At 48.1% G+C, this 14,362-nt stretch overlaps 1 protein-coding gene across 14 annotated transcripts in view; it reads left to right on the top strand.

Annotated features, from left to right (window-relative positions):
- PCBP3 (poly(rC) binding protein 3) overlaps nucleotides 1–11,433 on the top strand; it is a 210,778-nt gene extending 199,345 nt beyond the window's left edge. For all 14 annotated transcript variants that reach the window (XM_070407045.1, XM_070407043.1, XM_070407052.1 and 11 more), the window contains 3 exons: nucleotides 2,825–2,877; nucleotides 6,644–6,813; nucleotides 7,788–11,433. In XM_070407045.1, coding sequence (XP_070263146.1) covers nucleotides 2,825–2,877; nucleotides 6,644–6,813; nucleotides 7,788–7,824 — 260 coding nt within the window. In that variant the 3' untranslated portion in view covers nucleotides 7,825–11,433. The remainder of the gene's footprint in view (nucleotides 1–2,824; nucleotides 2,878–6,643; nucleotides 6,814–7,787) is intronic.
- Nucleotides 11,434–14,362: the final 2,929 nt, after the last annotated feature.

The raw sequence follows: 14,362 nt of genomic DNA, 5'->3' as shown, positions 1-14,362 counted from the left end.
AGTGCAGACTTTACCGTGATGTGTGCCTTCCCCAAAGGTATTTCCTAGGAGGCAGGAGCACACTCTCATGGATAAGAGCACTCTGGGCACCCCTTCTGATTCTAATAAAAACTGTGCTGGGACACCGCAGGGCAAGGCAGAGATTATACATCCCATTACCCAGTGCAAGGAGCAGTGCGGCAAGTGGAAGCCTGTGGCCTGGCATAGTGGGTTTCCTATGATGAGGGGGCGCTGCCCGCTCTCCCATCCCTTTGAAATCCTGGGTCAGAGCAGAAGAACGAGAGTCTAGCTCTAAAGGGAAGACGGAGGGGAAGAGCATTTCCTGCAGAGTTGTCTGTCAGCCCAGTGGTGTGTTCTGGGCCCCAGGGTGCAGCTGAGGCTGGAAGAAGCCCCAAAACTTTCCCACAGTCTGCATCTGGGCCCAGCTGTGCCCATTGGGGCTCACGGGTGTCTTGAGGCTGAGACACTGGCCCCGATGCCCCATGCACTGGAAATGGGTTCCATCTCGGTGTAGCCTTTATTTAAGTTAATGAAAAATTTAATGAGTGAAAATTAAAGCATTTATAGAATATTTTGATTTTGGAAGTGAATATCAGCGCTTACAAAGTTAATATCTGGGTGATACATGTGTGTCTGTACAGCCTTTAGCAGTTTATAACATGATTTCCTGTAATTACCCAGCGAAGGGCTCCTGGAGATGATCTGGCAACCCCTAGGGCCTGGCTTGCCCAGGACACTCAGCCCCCACCTTCCCCCACAGCCCCTCCCCATGGCCTTCAGGCCTCAGGGATGGGGTTACTCACTCCTATCTGTGACAACCTCCCTCTCCAAGGCCCCAGGTGACCTGAAGTTCAGGTACTCTCATGCACATAAGTACTTGCACACATGCACTCACATGTGTGTTCCCCATCACAGCAGGTTAAGCAAGGTGGTTGTGAGAGGCATTGGCTTGTTTGACAGGACCCTAAATGGCTGATGTCAGCATTCTTTCCAAAGCAGGCTCGTGCTACGTTGGGGAAGCATTGTTCCTATCCCAGAGTGGGGATGCTACTTCAGGAGGGGCACACTCATGCCTTCGCACAGAGCCCTGACACAGGAATACAAGTTTTAAATGATGTGTTCTCACATTATTAGTTGAATTTTACTTTCCTCTTGTAAACAAATCTGATACCTTCCTCCCCTCGATCAAAATATACCAAGTTAAACAAATATGACTCATGCCTTTATGTCCATCCCAAGCCAGGCTGTTAGCAGTTCCTGTGTAGGACTCAGGACTAAGGAAATCTCTTAAATGCATTTTAAATGTCACAATGTATGGAATGTGTATAGATGGTTAAACAACCAAATAATCATAGTAAAAATACCCTTATTAAAAGAAGATAAATAACAGAAACTCTAGGTTTAGCTGCAAAAGAAAAATAACAGACAATGCAGGATGAATTGATTCATGCAGCACCTGCCACCTGAGTGCCCGTGCTCAGTGGGCCCCCAGGACAGTCCCACCCTCACAGGTTCACTCATGGCAGCAAAACAGATGGCCAAAGTGCATCTGATTTTGGGGACACAAGTGCCGTAGGGGAAGAAGCAGGAAGAGGGGTGTGGGCTGTGAGAAGGTGGGAGGTGAGAGTGGGCACAGGCCAGCCCCAGGTCCAGGGTTGGAGGGCATGGAGCGCATCCTGGGGGCACAGGGAAGATGTTGGAACCCTTGGTGGGTTTGGAGTCTTGAAGGCATCTGACCTTCGTTTTTTTGGGACCTCTCTGGGCCATATGGAGATTAGACTGAAAGGCATGAGCAGAGGAAGTGACCAATGTGGGGTGGGAAGAGGGCTCAGGTTCCAGAATATTCTCAAGGTACATGAGCCTGGTCTGTGTAGTTAGCTGTGGGTGGAGAGAAGCAGGGGAGCCAGGGGGCTTCAGCGTCTGGGCTGAGCTGCAGGACCTGATATGCTAGGACCCTGTGGGGAGAATAACAGGGTCTCAGCTGTGGACTTTAGGTTTGAAATGCCTCCTCAGAAGGAGATGGAAGGACTGGTTATAGGGAGCCAGTCTGCCTTAGGCCTTTGTCCCCATGGTTCCCCTACCACAGTCGCCCCCATGTGTTTTCTTGTCAAACAAGAGTAGATCTTGTCCTGAACTCTGAAGAGCTGTCTTGATTTGGCAGGTCCTAAGCTGAATTTTGTCAAGATAAAGATTGAGGCTTGGTGACAAATTAGGCCTGTGTCTTCATCTCCAACATAGACACCCATGCAGTCTTCCAGTGGCCCGGCAGTCTATTTTAGAATCAGTGATGCACAGGCTGGAAGAACTGCCCACTGGGCCTTGAAGCAGGCTGTGTAGCAGCCTTTGGGGAGTTTAGGGTCAGAGGGCAATGAGAGACAGCTGACACCAGTGGGGCTATTCAGTCAGGGAGAGGGAGGAGCAGAGTGGACAGAGAACCTATGGAAGACAGGGACCAGGTTGCAGGGTTGCGCCCTGGTACCCTATGCAGCTCCCAAGACTTGGCCACACTCGAGAGCTGCTTATCATGGAGTTTCCTGCATGTCTGTGAAGGGCTTCGAGAGTTGTCCCTCCATATGACATGCCCAAAATGAAAAAGTGAAACATCATTCTGCTGGGTTTTGTTTTCCTTGTTTTGAGAGAAGCTGGGACTCAGGAATTGCATTGCAGTTGAGCAAAGAGCTCACAGAGCCCTTGACCTCCAGCTGCACTGACTTTACCCCTTGGGCCAGCCTCTGGCCCTGCCTGGGCCTGGCATGGACTGGGCACTGGGGTGTGATGTGAGCAGCCTTCTGCCAGCCTAACCGTGTACCCTTGGTGTGCCCAGGTCTGGATGCCAGCCCCCCGGCCAGCACTCATGAGCTCACCATTCCCAATGATGTGAGTATGCCCGAGCCCCCTTGACCTCACCTTATAACCTGCCCATCCCTTCTCATGTTAAGCAGTTTAATGTCCATAAAAGCCCCTGAGGTACTAGATAAGAAAAGAACAAATAGGGCGCTTCGGAGTTTACTTAGAATTTAGATGCCAGAGCTGGCAGGGAAGCTGAGGCCCCGCTGACCCCATGTGAAGGCACTGCCCTGCTTCAGGGTTGGTCCTTGAAGAATGGTGGCCCAGGGATGCTCTGGAGTGGCCCTGCCCCATGCTCCCTGGGACTCTGGAGGGTTTGGGGTTCTCTGTGAGTCTGCAGGGTATGGGATGTCACAGGTTTGTCTGGATTCCTGGATCTGGCATCCACCTGCCTGGACTCTGAGGAGATGGCCTTTCAAGCTCCCGTCACACTCAGTCCTCCCACATCATCCTCTGAATCCTTGAATCATATAAGAATGTTGACTTGGATCCCCAACGTAGGATACTAGGGTGGATATGGGGCATGTATCCTGGAGGGGCAGCTGCCCTGAGCAACACAGAGAGGCTGCTATGTGGGGGACTTGGACTTTCTTGCCCTAGGACCACGGCCCTCAGTAACCTTCACTGCTTTGCCCCTCCCACCAGCCTGGCAGGAAATCCTGTCTCTTCCCTTCGTAGATGACCCACAGGAAAGAGATGGGCAGGTGGACGGGAGGGCCCTCCAGAAGAGACCGCTCTCGTCAGGGACCCTGTGCATCTGCAGGCCAGACTCCTGCACGGGGAGAAGTGGCTCTGCGTTCTCATGCAGATCCAGTTTCTGCTTTCAAGGATTCCAGACAGGTCCTCCCACTGTGGCTGGTACTCGAGCAGCGACTCTGGGCAGGCTGCCAAGTCTTTTCACCCACACGATACGTGCAAGTCACCACTCTGCTGTGGGCTCCCCCCTTTGTAGCCTTCCTTAAACCACCTTTTCACCAACACCAGATATCCTGCTCTGATTTGGGCCTTTGTTTTAAAACTGAAATGAACCTAACAAGCAAGGAGATACACTTGTTTGGAAAGCTGATGTTACCTGGGTCCCCTCCCAGTGCATGGCTGCCATCCTCCTGCTGGGGGAGCTCCTCAGAAGGAGGACGCCTTCTGGGCCCTGTGTGCCCTGCAGATCCCACTCCTTGGCCCTTCCTGGCAAAGGATCTCATGCAGGGGACGTGTGGCCCCAGGGCCTCCTGCCACCCTGGAGAGAAAAGAGCAAGTAGAACGTGTATCTGTTGGGACACTTGCCTATCATCTTGTCAATCTCCGTCTCTTGGTCAAAATTAGATCAGACAAAGGAAAATTGTACCGACACCTACATGTCACCATGACTTACCTGCAAAAAGGAACTCTGGACAGTGCAATAAATGTGATGACCTAAATGACGCACAGGGTCCACAACATGGCCAGCCTGCCCTTGTGGCCGTGGGGCCCCAGGCTGGGTCAGGGCCAAGAGCCCTGCAAGGAGCTGCCCCCAGCAGCTGGCAGCCTTGGACTCCATCTCTGATGATCACCGCTGTGCCCTCACTGCCTGTTGCACAGCTTGCCTCGCTCTTGTCACTGTGCCTGTGGGGACCCTACACGTGGGCCCCTTCTGCTGAGACAGGGAACCTAAGGGTTCACACAGGCAGCTGGAAGAACTGTGCAAAGGTAGATGTGCTCCCGTGGTTCCCGTGGGGTTTGACTTGGAAATCTGGTTAGGAGGGGGCTGCATTATTTGAGAGTACCTCTGTAATCTTTCTTTAAATGTCCAATGGAGGCACGAAAGGCACGAAAGACTTAGGTGAGAGCTGGTCTCTGGACTGAATGTCCAGGGGGCCTGGAGAGCCAGAGAGGCCGTGTGAAAAGGCAGTCCAGGGCAGAGCAGATGTGGGCCTTGCGCTCCTGTCCAGATTAGCGCTCTTGTCACATCCCCCTGTAGCTACTTAGAGGAGCCTTATGCTCAGCCGGCGTCAGTGTTGGGGGCTGTGCTGACAGTTGTGGTTTCTCATTGGCACTCAGACTGCATGGTTTTATCTGGAAGAGAGATGTTCCATGTCAGGGGTGGGGAGCAGCTCAGGGGGTGTGAAGTCTCAGGGAGGGGAGATGCCCTGAGGGCAGGGAAGAAGAGAGGTGTGGGTGTGAATGTTTTCAGTAAGAAAAACGGGAAGACAAACATGTTTAAGAGAATGTAGGGAGGGCACACAGAGGAAATCTACCTCAGATGGCTTTTGCTGGAGCAGAAACAGGCAGGCTGGGCAGGACCACTCACACTGAAGTACAAAGGAAGTGGACTTCCACACATTCCGTTTCTAGTGACCAAGGAAGGTGTGAGGACAGCTGGAGGACATACCAAGTCAGGGCGGGAAGCTCAGGTGGGCCCTCCCGAGTGCTGGCATCTTCGGGGAACTCAGCTGGCCCCACATTCTTCCTCCAGTGCTGCTGCCCCCGCACCTGCCCCAGTGGGCTTGCCAGTCAACTGCCTTGACTGGGCCTGGTCAGAAAGGAGCCCTCAAGATTTCTCTGCCAGCGGGAGGGTGCCAGGGAAGAGCGAGTCAAGGATTCAGGCTGGTATCTGTGGAAGTCACTCTCCCTGACCTCAGGGCCATGCACAAAGGAGTAAGGGGTGCAACTGGTGAGATGTGGGCAGAGCCTGGGCGGTAGGTGGGCCCAGGAGTGTGTGGGCAGAGCCTGGAGAGATGTGAGTGGAGTTGGGGGAACTTGGGCAGGAGGTGGAGGAAGCTGAGCAGCTTGGGGAAGTTTGTCTGGACAGTTGGAGAGACTGTGTTAAGGTCTAGCGAGGCAGCTGGTCTAACCTAGGAGAGGAACAGAGATGGCCTTGCAGATGAGCAGAACTGAGACGCTGGAAGTCACCTCAGGGACAAGAGCTAGTTGAGGTGCACCTGTGTCCCCAGTGAGCTGTTGTCATCTCGCAGGTTCAGAGTCACTTCACTCATTTGGAAATGGATTTCCTCCAGCCCTGCACCTGCTGCTGCTGACACAAGAACAGGAAGTGCTGACACCACTGTCCAGGCTGCTACATGAGAGGTGGATAGGAAACCAACTGCCCAGGCCCCACTTGTCTGGTCTCTTCTTTCTCTGCTCATGCTCAGAGCTCTCATCGGCGGCCCCTGTGTGAATGAAGGGACTCAGTTCTGTCCATGGACTTGGACTGCCATGCACAGCAGGGACCTCAGGCTGCAATCTGGCCCCACGTGTGGCTGTCCTGTGTCCGAGGAGGCCCTTGTCCCTCTGGCTGTTTCATTCCCAAGGACTGTCTACTCCTTCAGAGGCCACTGCATCCATCCTTATACAGAGATTACAGGATAGGAAGGAAAGGGAACACTTGACATGTCCTCAGAATTCCACCCAAGTTTATCCAAAGAGGTTTCAGGCAGCAGCGAGCTTTACTCTGGCTTCAAACAAACATCCCACCACCCTGAGAACCCAGCCCAGAAGGTACCAGCATGGTCTTAGCCTTGGTGCTGGCACTGGGCCTCTGGGCTCCCAAAGGACATTGGGCAAGTGGCAACCACGTGACTCTCTGGTCTCCTGATTTGTCAGGATGGCTCACAAATAGGGCACCAAGCAGAGCCCTGGTGCCCACAGCTCCCATTCCTCCCACAGGAAGACAGTGCCTCTTCCTCCTGGAAGCAAGGAGCTGGTGGTGTGGGGTAGAGACCAAGGCTGGGCCATCCCCACAAGCTTCCCCCAGAGCTCTGCACACTCTTCTCAGGGCTGCCATGGGCTCTTCTCTAAGAAATTCCTCCATCCTTTTTTCTAGCTAATAGGCTGTATAATTGGACGCCAAGGGACCAAAATCAATGAAATTCGACAGATGTCTGGAGCTCAGATCAAAATCGCCAATGCCACAGAAGGGTCATCAGAGCGCCAGATCACCATCACAGGGACCCCAGCCAACATCAGCCTTGCCCAGTACCTCATCAATGCCAGGTGAGTGCTGCTCAGTGGCTAGGACACTCAGAGACTGGCTAGTCCTGGGTGTGAAATGTGCCTCCTTCAGGGCTTCTCTTCCCTGCCTGGGCCTAGGCATGGAAGATGCTGGAGTCTCCACACACATACATGAGGCCTTTCTCACTTGGCCTTTCACCCTGAAGGATCTTCAGTGAGGGGCTAGGGGTTAGAGGCGAGCGTATTTTCAGGAAGGCAGTGACTATGCCATCCAGGGCCTGAGGTCGGCCACACTCCCAGGTTATTTGAAATTTAGCATAAAGGGTGTGTAGTTTCAGAGAAATGTTACTACTAAATCATTCTGCTCTCACATGTCGTGTGATTGTAAAGACCTCCTAACCCAGACACTTGCAGAGAAGTGCATGAGGGAACTCTGAGAGGGTTCAAGGTTACACGCGGTAGGAGGTGAGATCCTGCGACCTGGCCAGGGCACATGGTGAGGAGCCCAGAGCAGTGACAACTTTCCTGGACACACCTGGGCCACTCACCTGGCCTCCCTACCTAGGGCACATTGGAGAACACAGTGTGACCACACCCAGGGAGATGGGACCTCTCCACCTTGGTCCAGACCCTCTTCCCTACTCCACAATGTTGAAAGGGCTGAAGGGATGCACAGGGGGACAGGGAGGCAGCCCCTGTGGGCAGTATGACTCCAGTGCCCCTCACTGAGTGGTTGCTGTGGAAATGGTTGTGGTGGCCTAAGATTGTCCAGGTGGTTCTCATCATGCCCCTGACGTGATGACAAGCACAGGGGCCCCTGGTGGGTCCTTCTCCCTCTGCTGGGCTTTGGTCTCCAGCTCAAGGCCACTGAGCAGCGACCTGAGACTGTCTGTCCCAACAAAAGGAGGGAGATAGATGCCAAGGCTGTGAAGATGCCACAGGGCAATACATTTCCTGTCTTACCTCATTTTGTGAGAATGCTGTAACCTGTCTCCCTGTGCCTCTCTCTCTTCTAGGCTGACGTCTGAGGTCACTGGGATGGGTGCACTCTAATCCTGCCCGGCATCTTCCACACTGCGAACCCTGGCGTCCACCTGGCTCGCACGCTCTGTACAGACAGCCCACCCTGTGTCACAAATATAAATAGAGGTTTTCTTTACTAACAAAATGGTCTATAGAGGTACACATGCCAACAAAGCAAGTCTATATCTACAGCTGTCTGTGAGCTCCAGGCCTGTCCCTGACTCTGTGCATTCAGTAACTTCTGCTCCAGTCTTCTCACATGTCCGCATGCAGCGCTTATTATGTTCAGTGTTCAGTGCTTGGGGGCATTTTAGAAATATTGCTCCTTAGTGTCAGTGTAACTGTTTTAAGAGTTGATTTAGCATTTTGAGAGCATTTCTTATTAGCTGTCCTCTCCTCATTCATCTAGACCTGTGGCTGCCCCTCTCTCACCTGGCCCCACCTGCTGACTTTGTTTCCCCTCATACCCTTGCTTGTCTTGGTCCACATGTCCATGCAGGTCTTGTGCAGGTCTCATGCTGTACCCTTTCCCTTGTCCTGAGGGAAGGAAAAGCAGGTGCCGGAACCTGACCTGAGAAGTGGGATGAAGGAGGTGCTAGGCTCGGAGTTCACAGAGATGTTATGTGTGGGGAGGCCACACATGGGCCTTGGGCAGCTTCCGGGGTGGCTGGAGGATTCAGACTGGCCAGGAAGCGCCTCTGCACCATGTCGGAGTTCAATAAATGTCATGGGCTGCCCCCACTGGCTCTGGCTCCTGTCTGTACCCCTCACTCAGACCCTCCCCACCCCTTGTGCACACGCGCCTGGTCACATACTCATCAGACCTGGCTCTGCGGCCACCTGCTGTCTAGAGAAGCTAATTCATTCTCACACAAATTAATACTTTGTCCCCTCTCTCCCAACCCTTTCTTAAATGTTTGGCTTGCACAGGTCTTTCTAGTTTTACTTTTGCAAAACTACTTAAAATGACAATAATGAAAACTCCATTCTTGCCCTGGCTACAAAGTACAGTTTATAACTTGTGGAAACAGCCTCTCCCACTGCCTCCGTGGGCGTGGGAGGTCAGGTCACATATGTGACCCCAGCCACTTCCCAGCATGTGCATCTCACTTTTTCACAAAACTGTCTGCTTGCTCACTTGTGCTCACCTCAATGAGCCCATGGCCCCTTCGAGACGCTAAAGCCCTGGTTGGGACACAGGACCCTGCAGAGGGAGACTCATGGGCAGGCAGAGACATCTCTCCCAGAACCCGTCAAGCATGCAGTGGCTGGGATGGTCTATCCCCACACCTGACTTTCAGCAGGAGCTCCTTTTCTGTCTGCCCAAACTCCCACCGGACCTCAGGTGCTCACCTGTATGCCTAGGTCAGTGGTCGGCAAACTGTGGCTCGAGAGCCACATGCGGCTCTTTGACCCCTTGAGTGTGGGTCTTCCACAAAATACCAGGTGTGGGCGCGCATGTACAGTGCGGTTGAAACTTTGTGGCCCATGCACAGAAGTCGGTATTTTGTGGAAGAGCCACATTCAAGGGGCCGAAGAGCCGCATGTGGCTCACGAGCTGCAGTTTGCCGACCACTGGCCTAGGCCACCGGGACACACTCCCATCACCACCCGGGAGTCGCCTGGTCGAGGTTGGGAGCACAGCATAGCAGCGCCTGGTCATTGCACACTGGATGGTTTAAGGCCATGGGGTTCACTCACCCACAGGACATGTTGGCCACGTACCAGCCACCACTTGGGGCCTGAGAGGCGGCAGGGATGTGGTGGACACAGGTCTTCCTCTGAGCATCTTCATCAGCATGAGGGCAGCAGGTGGCCAGTAGACAAGGTAAGTGCCTTAGAAAGCAATAGAAGCCTGTGATGAGAAAGACCCAGTGATGAGGAGGGCGTCAGAAGTGCAAGGTTAAATGTGTGGCAAGGTGGGCCCAAGAAGCTTCAGCCCAGGTGGGCCTGGACTGAGAATAGCAGGTGGAGGGGCAGCTGGAGCCAGGATTGGGCACCTGAGCTCTGGTGCAGGTAACACGAGGACAGGGGGCACAGGCTCTGGAGGCTGCAGGCACTGCTGAAAGATGGGGCCAGGACAGGGAGCGTGGGTTCTGGAGCCATTTTGAAGGAAGGATCAACAGGATTCCTGACATAAGATGCGGGCTGTGAAAGAAAGGGCCTCGGTGGGCAGAAGGCTCTCAATCTAAGCTCTGGAGAGGCTTGAGAAGGTCGGGGGAAGATCTGGGACAGGTCGGGGTTGAGATAGGCCAGTCCACCATGGTGATGGGAGCTCTGAGGTATGATGAGCCTGTTGGGTGGCAGCAGGAGCAATTTGGGGAGGGCTGAGGGGGCTCCACGCAGTAAACCCAGTAGGAGTCAGCACAGGGGGCTGTGCCCAGATGGGATGACCCTGTGCCAGGCAGGCCACCTGCCTCACATGATGCCCAGCACCCTGAGGAGCTGGGCCCCCAGACCACAGTGAGGAGGTGTTGTCAGAGCAGGCTCATCCTTGAAAGTCTACAAATAAAACTGCTATGAACATTCATGTACCAGACTGTGTGGACATAGTATTCCATTTCTTGTGGGTAGATATGTAGGAGTGAAATGGCTGGGTCATGTGATAGGTGTATGTTTAACTTTTTAAGAAACTTCTCACCTGTTTTCTACAGTGGTTGTACCATCCTCCTTTCCCCTCACATGTGGGAGTGCCCGTTCTCCCATGCCCTCAGCAACATCTGCTAGCTCAGTCTCTAATTCTAGCCATCTCAGAAGGTATGAAATGGCATCTCCTTGTTTTAATTTGCAGTTCCTGTGACTAATGATGTTGGCCATTTTCTCATGTGCTTATTTGCCATCTATATATTCTTTGTTGAAGTGTTTGTTCAAATCTTTTGCCAATTTTAAAATTTGGTTTCCTTATTGAGTGTTCTTTATATATTCTGGATATGAGTCCTAAGGTACCTGTTTTGCAAATATTTTATTCCTGTCTGTAGCTTGCCTTTTCATTCTCTTAATGATGTCTTTTGAAGAACAGAAGTTTTTAATTTTGATGAAGTCCCAATTATCAATTTGTTCTTTTATGGGTTGTGCTTTTAGTGTCATATTTTAAAAATCTTTGACTAACCCAAGATCACAAAGATTTTCTCATATGTTTTCTTCTAGAAGTTTTGTCATTTTATTCCCCTTCAGAATTGCCTTTGCACCTTTATAAAAAAATCAGTTCTCCATATATGTGTGGGTTTATTTCAGAATTCTCTTTCTGTGCTATTGATCCATTTGTCTGTCTTTATGCCAATACCACAGTGTCTTAATCACTGTAGCTGTGTAAATCTTGAAATCAGGCAACATTGTTTTTTTCAAAATTGTTTCGACTATTACTCTAGGTCTTTTTTGTATTTCCATCTAAATTTTAGAATCAGCTGGTACTTTCCCACAATAAAAGCCTGCTGGAGTTTGGGTTGAGAGGGTGTGGACCTATCGATGAATTCAATTGTAATTGACAGCTTTAATGATACAAAGTCATTTGACACATGAATAGGTATATCTCTCCATTTATTTATATCTTAATTTCTTTTAGTAATGTTTGTAGTTTTCAGTGTACAGACTTACAAATATTGTGTCAGACTTATCTCGAAGTATTTCATATTTTCTATACTGTTCAAAATTTTTAACTTTAGTTTACAATTGTTCATTGTCAGTATATAGAAATACAATTGATTTGTGTATATTAATCTTGTATCTTACAACTTGTGCAACTCACTATAATTGTGGATTTTCCTATTTTTGTTAGGTGTATAAATGTTTAGTGTTATTATGTCCTCTACTGACTCCTTGATTATTATGAAGTTGCCTCCTTTGCCTCTACTAGTATTCTTTTCTCTGATATCCACTTTGATATTAACACAGCCACTGTAGATTTCCTTATATTAGTGTGAACATGGTATGTTTTTTTCACCCTTTTAATTTTAACCTAGTTGGTTTTTATATTTAAAATTGTCTTTTTAATCCAATCTGATAATCTCTTTCCATTGGAATATTCAAACCATTTATATTCAGTGTGATTGTTGATGTATGTAAATTTAAATCTGCTACATAGCTATTTGTCCCACATATTCTTTGTTACCTTTTTCTTCATTTTCTGACTTTTTTTCTGGACTCTCCTAGCATATTTATGATTCCATTAGATCCTTTGTTAGTTTATTAGCTATAACTCTTTATTTTTTTATTTTTGATTTAGGGTTCATAAACTTCTCACAATCTACCTTCAAGTGATATACCACTTCACACATATCTCTGTAGGAACCTTAAAATAGTCTACTTTCTCCTCTCCCCTCCTGGCTTTTTATACTATTGTCTTTTTTACTTATACATATGTTATAAACTCCACATTACATTGTTTTTATTTTTGTGTAAAAATTCATCTCATATTTTTAAAAGATTTACATACAAAATAATCTTATATATTTACCCATATAGTTACCATTTTCAGTGCTTTTCACTTCTTTATGTAAATCTAGATTTCTGCCTAGTATTCTTTTCCTTCTGCCTGAAGAAAATCTTGGTCATTTCTTATAGTGCTGCTCTGCTAGTGAGGAATTCTTTCAGGAATATATGTGTGAAAAAATCTCTACTTAACTTTTGCTCTTGAAAGAATTTTTGCTGGGTTTTGAATTCTATTGTGACAAGTTTGGTTGGGTTTTGTTTTGTTTGTTTGTTCAACACTTTAAAGGTGTTGCTCCACTGTAAGTCTGCAGTTATCTCATCTCTGTTTTTCTGTGTAGAATGTGTCTTTTTTACTCGCTGCTTTTTTAAAAATTCTTTATTGTTGAAAGTATTACTTGTGGAATATAATGAACAACATAAACTGATGAACAAAAATATATCCAGAGACATAGAATCATATAGCAGACCATTTACTCACTGCTTTTAAGATCTTTCTCTTTATTGCGGGTTTTGTCGCTCAATTATGGTGTGCCTTAGTATAATTTCTCATGTGTCTCGTGCTTGTGATTTCTTGAACTACTGGGACCTACATGGGTTGATAGTTTTCATCAAGTTGAGGATTTTTTCAGTGATTATTTCTTAAAATATGTTTTCTGCCCCCAACCTCATGCCTTTCTATCCTTTACGGTCTCCAATTATACATATATCAGACCATTTAAAGTTGTCTCACACCTCACTGCTGTTCTTTTTTATTTTTGAATTTTTTTCTTTATTGATTAAGGTATTAAAAATGTGTCCTTGTTCCCCCATTGTCTCCCCACCCCCCAGTCCTGCCCTCACTCTCACCCCCTGTTGTCTGCATCCATCGCTTATGCTTATATGCATGCATACAAGCCCTTTGGTTGATCACTCCCCCTTACCCCCACCCTCCCCTACCTTACCCCTGAGGTTTGAGCATCTGATCGATGTTTCTCTGTCTCTAGATCTGTTTTTGTTCATCGGTTTATGTTGTTCATTATAATCCACAAATGAGTGAGATCATGTGATATTTATCTTTTTCTGATTGACTTATTTCACTTAGCATAATGCTCTCCAGTCCCATCCAAGCTGTTGCAAAAGGCAAGAGTTCCTTCTTTTTTACAGCAGCGTAGTATTCCATTGTGTAGATGTACCACAGTTTTTTAATCCACTCATCTGCTCATGGGCACTTAGGCTGAGTCCAAATCTAAGCTATTATAAATTGTGCTGCTATGAACATAGGGGTGCATATATCCTTTCTGATTGCTGTTTCTAGTTTCTTGGGATATATTCCTAAAAGTGGGATCACTGGGTCAAATGGAAGTTCCATTTTTAGTTTTTTGAGGAAACTCCATACTGTTTTCCACAGTGGCTGCACCAGTCTGCATTCCCACCAGCAGTGCACGAGGGTTCCTTTTTCTCTGCATCCTGGCCAGCAATTGTCATTTGTTGATTTGTTGATGATAGCCATTCTGACAGGTGTGAGATGGTACCGCACTATCATTTTGATTTGCATGTCTCGGATGATTAGTGACTTTGAGCATGTTTTCATATGTCTCTTGACCTTCCTTATGTCTTCTTTCGAAAAGTATATATTTAGCTCTGTTGCCCATTTTTTGATTGGGTTGTTTGTCTTCCTTTTGTTAAGTTGTATGAGTTCCCTGTATATGTTGGAGATTAAACCCTTATCAGAGATATCATTGGCAAATATGTTCTCCCATGCAGTAGGTTTTCTTGTTGTTTTGTTGCTGGTTTTTTTTTTTTAATTCTTTTTTCTCTGAGAGTTTTAAAAATACCAGTTGATATTTTTATTGAAATTTTATTAAATTTATTAACTTAGGAAGCATTGACAGCTTTACATGTTGAGTCTACATTTCCAAGAACATGGCCTATCTTTCACTTGTTTTTTGTGCTTCTTTTTTTTCTTCATAGAGATTGCACATATTTCTTGTTAATTGTATTCCTAGACATTTTTTTGGTTTTGTTGCTGTTGTAATGGGGTCTTTAATTTCTTTATATCTTTTACCTGATTACTGCTTATCCTGTATATCAATTTCATATCCTGCCACCTTGCTTGATTTATCATTTGTAGTTATTTTTCTAGTGATTCTCATGGATTTTC

This window comes from Myotis yumanensis, unplaced genomic scaffold, assembly GCF_028538775.1.
Source record: "Myotis yumanensis isolate MYYU_CA2020_CCGP unplaced genomic scaffold, mMyoYum1.0.hap1 SCAF_2, whole genome shotgun sequence".
In the NCBI taxonomy this organism is placed as follows: Eukaryota; Metazoa; Chordata; class Mammalia; order Chiroptera; family Vespertilionidae; genus Myotis; species Myotis yumanensis.
This window is presented reverse-complemented; position numbering and strand designations above follow the sequence as displayed.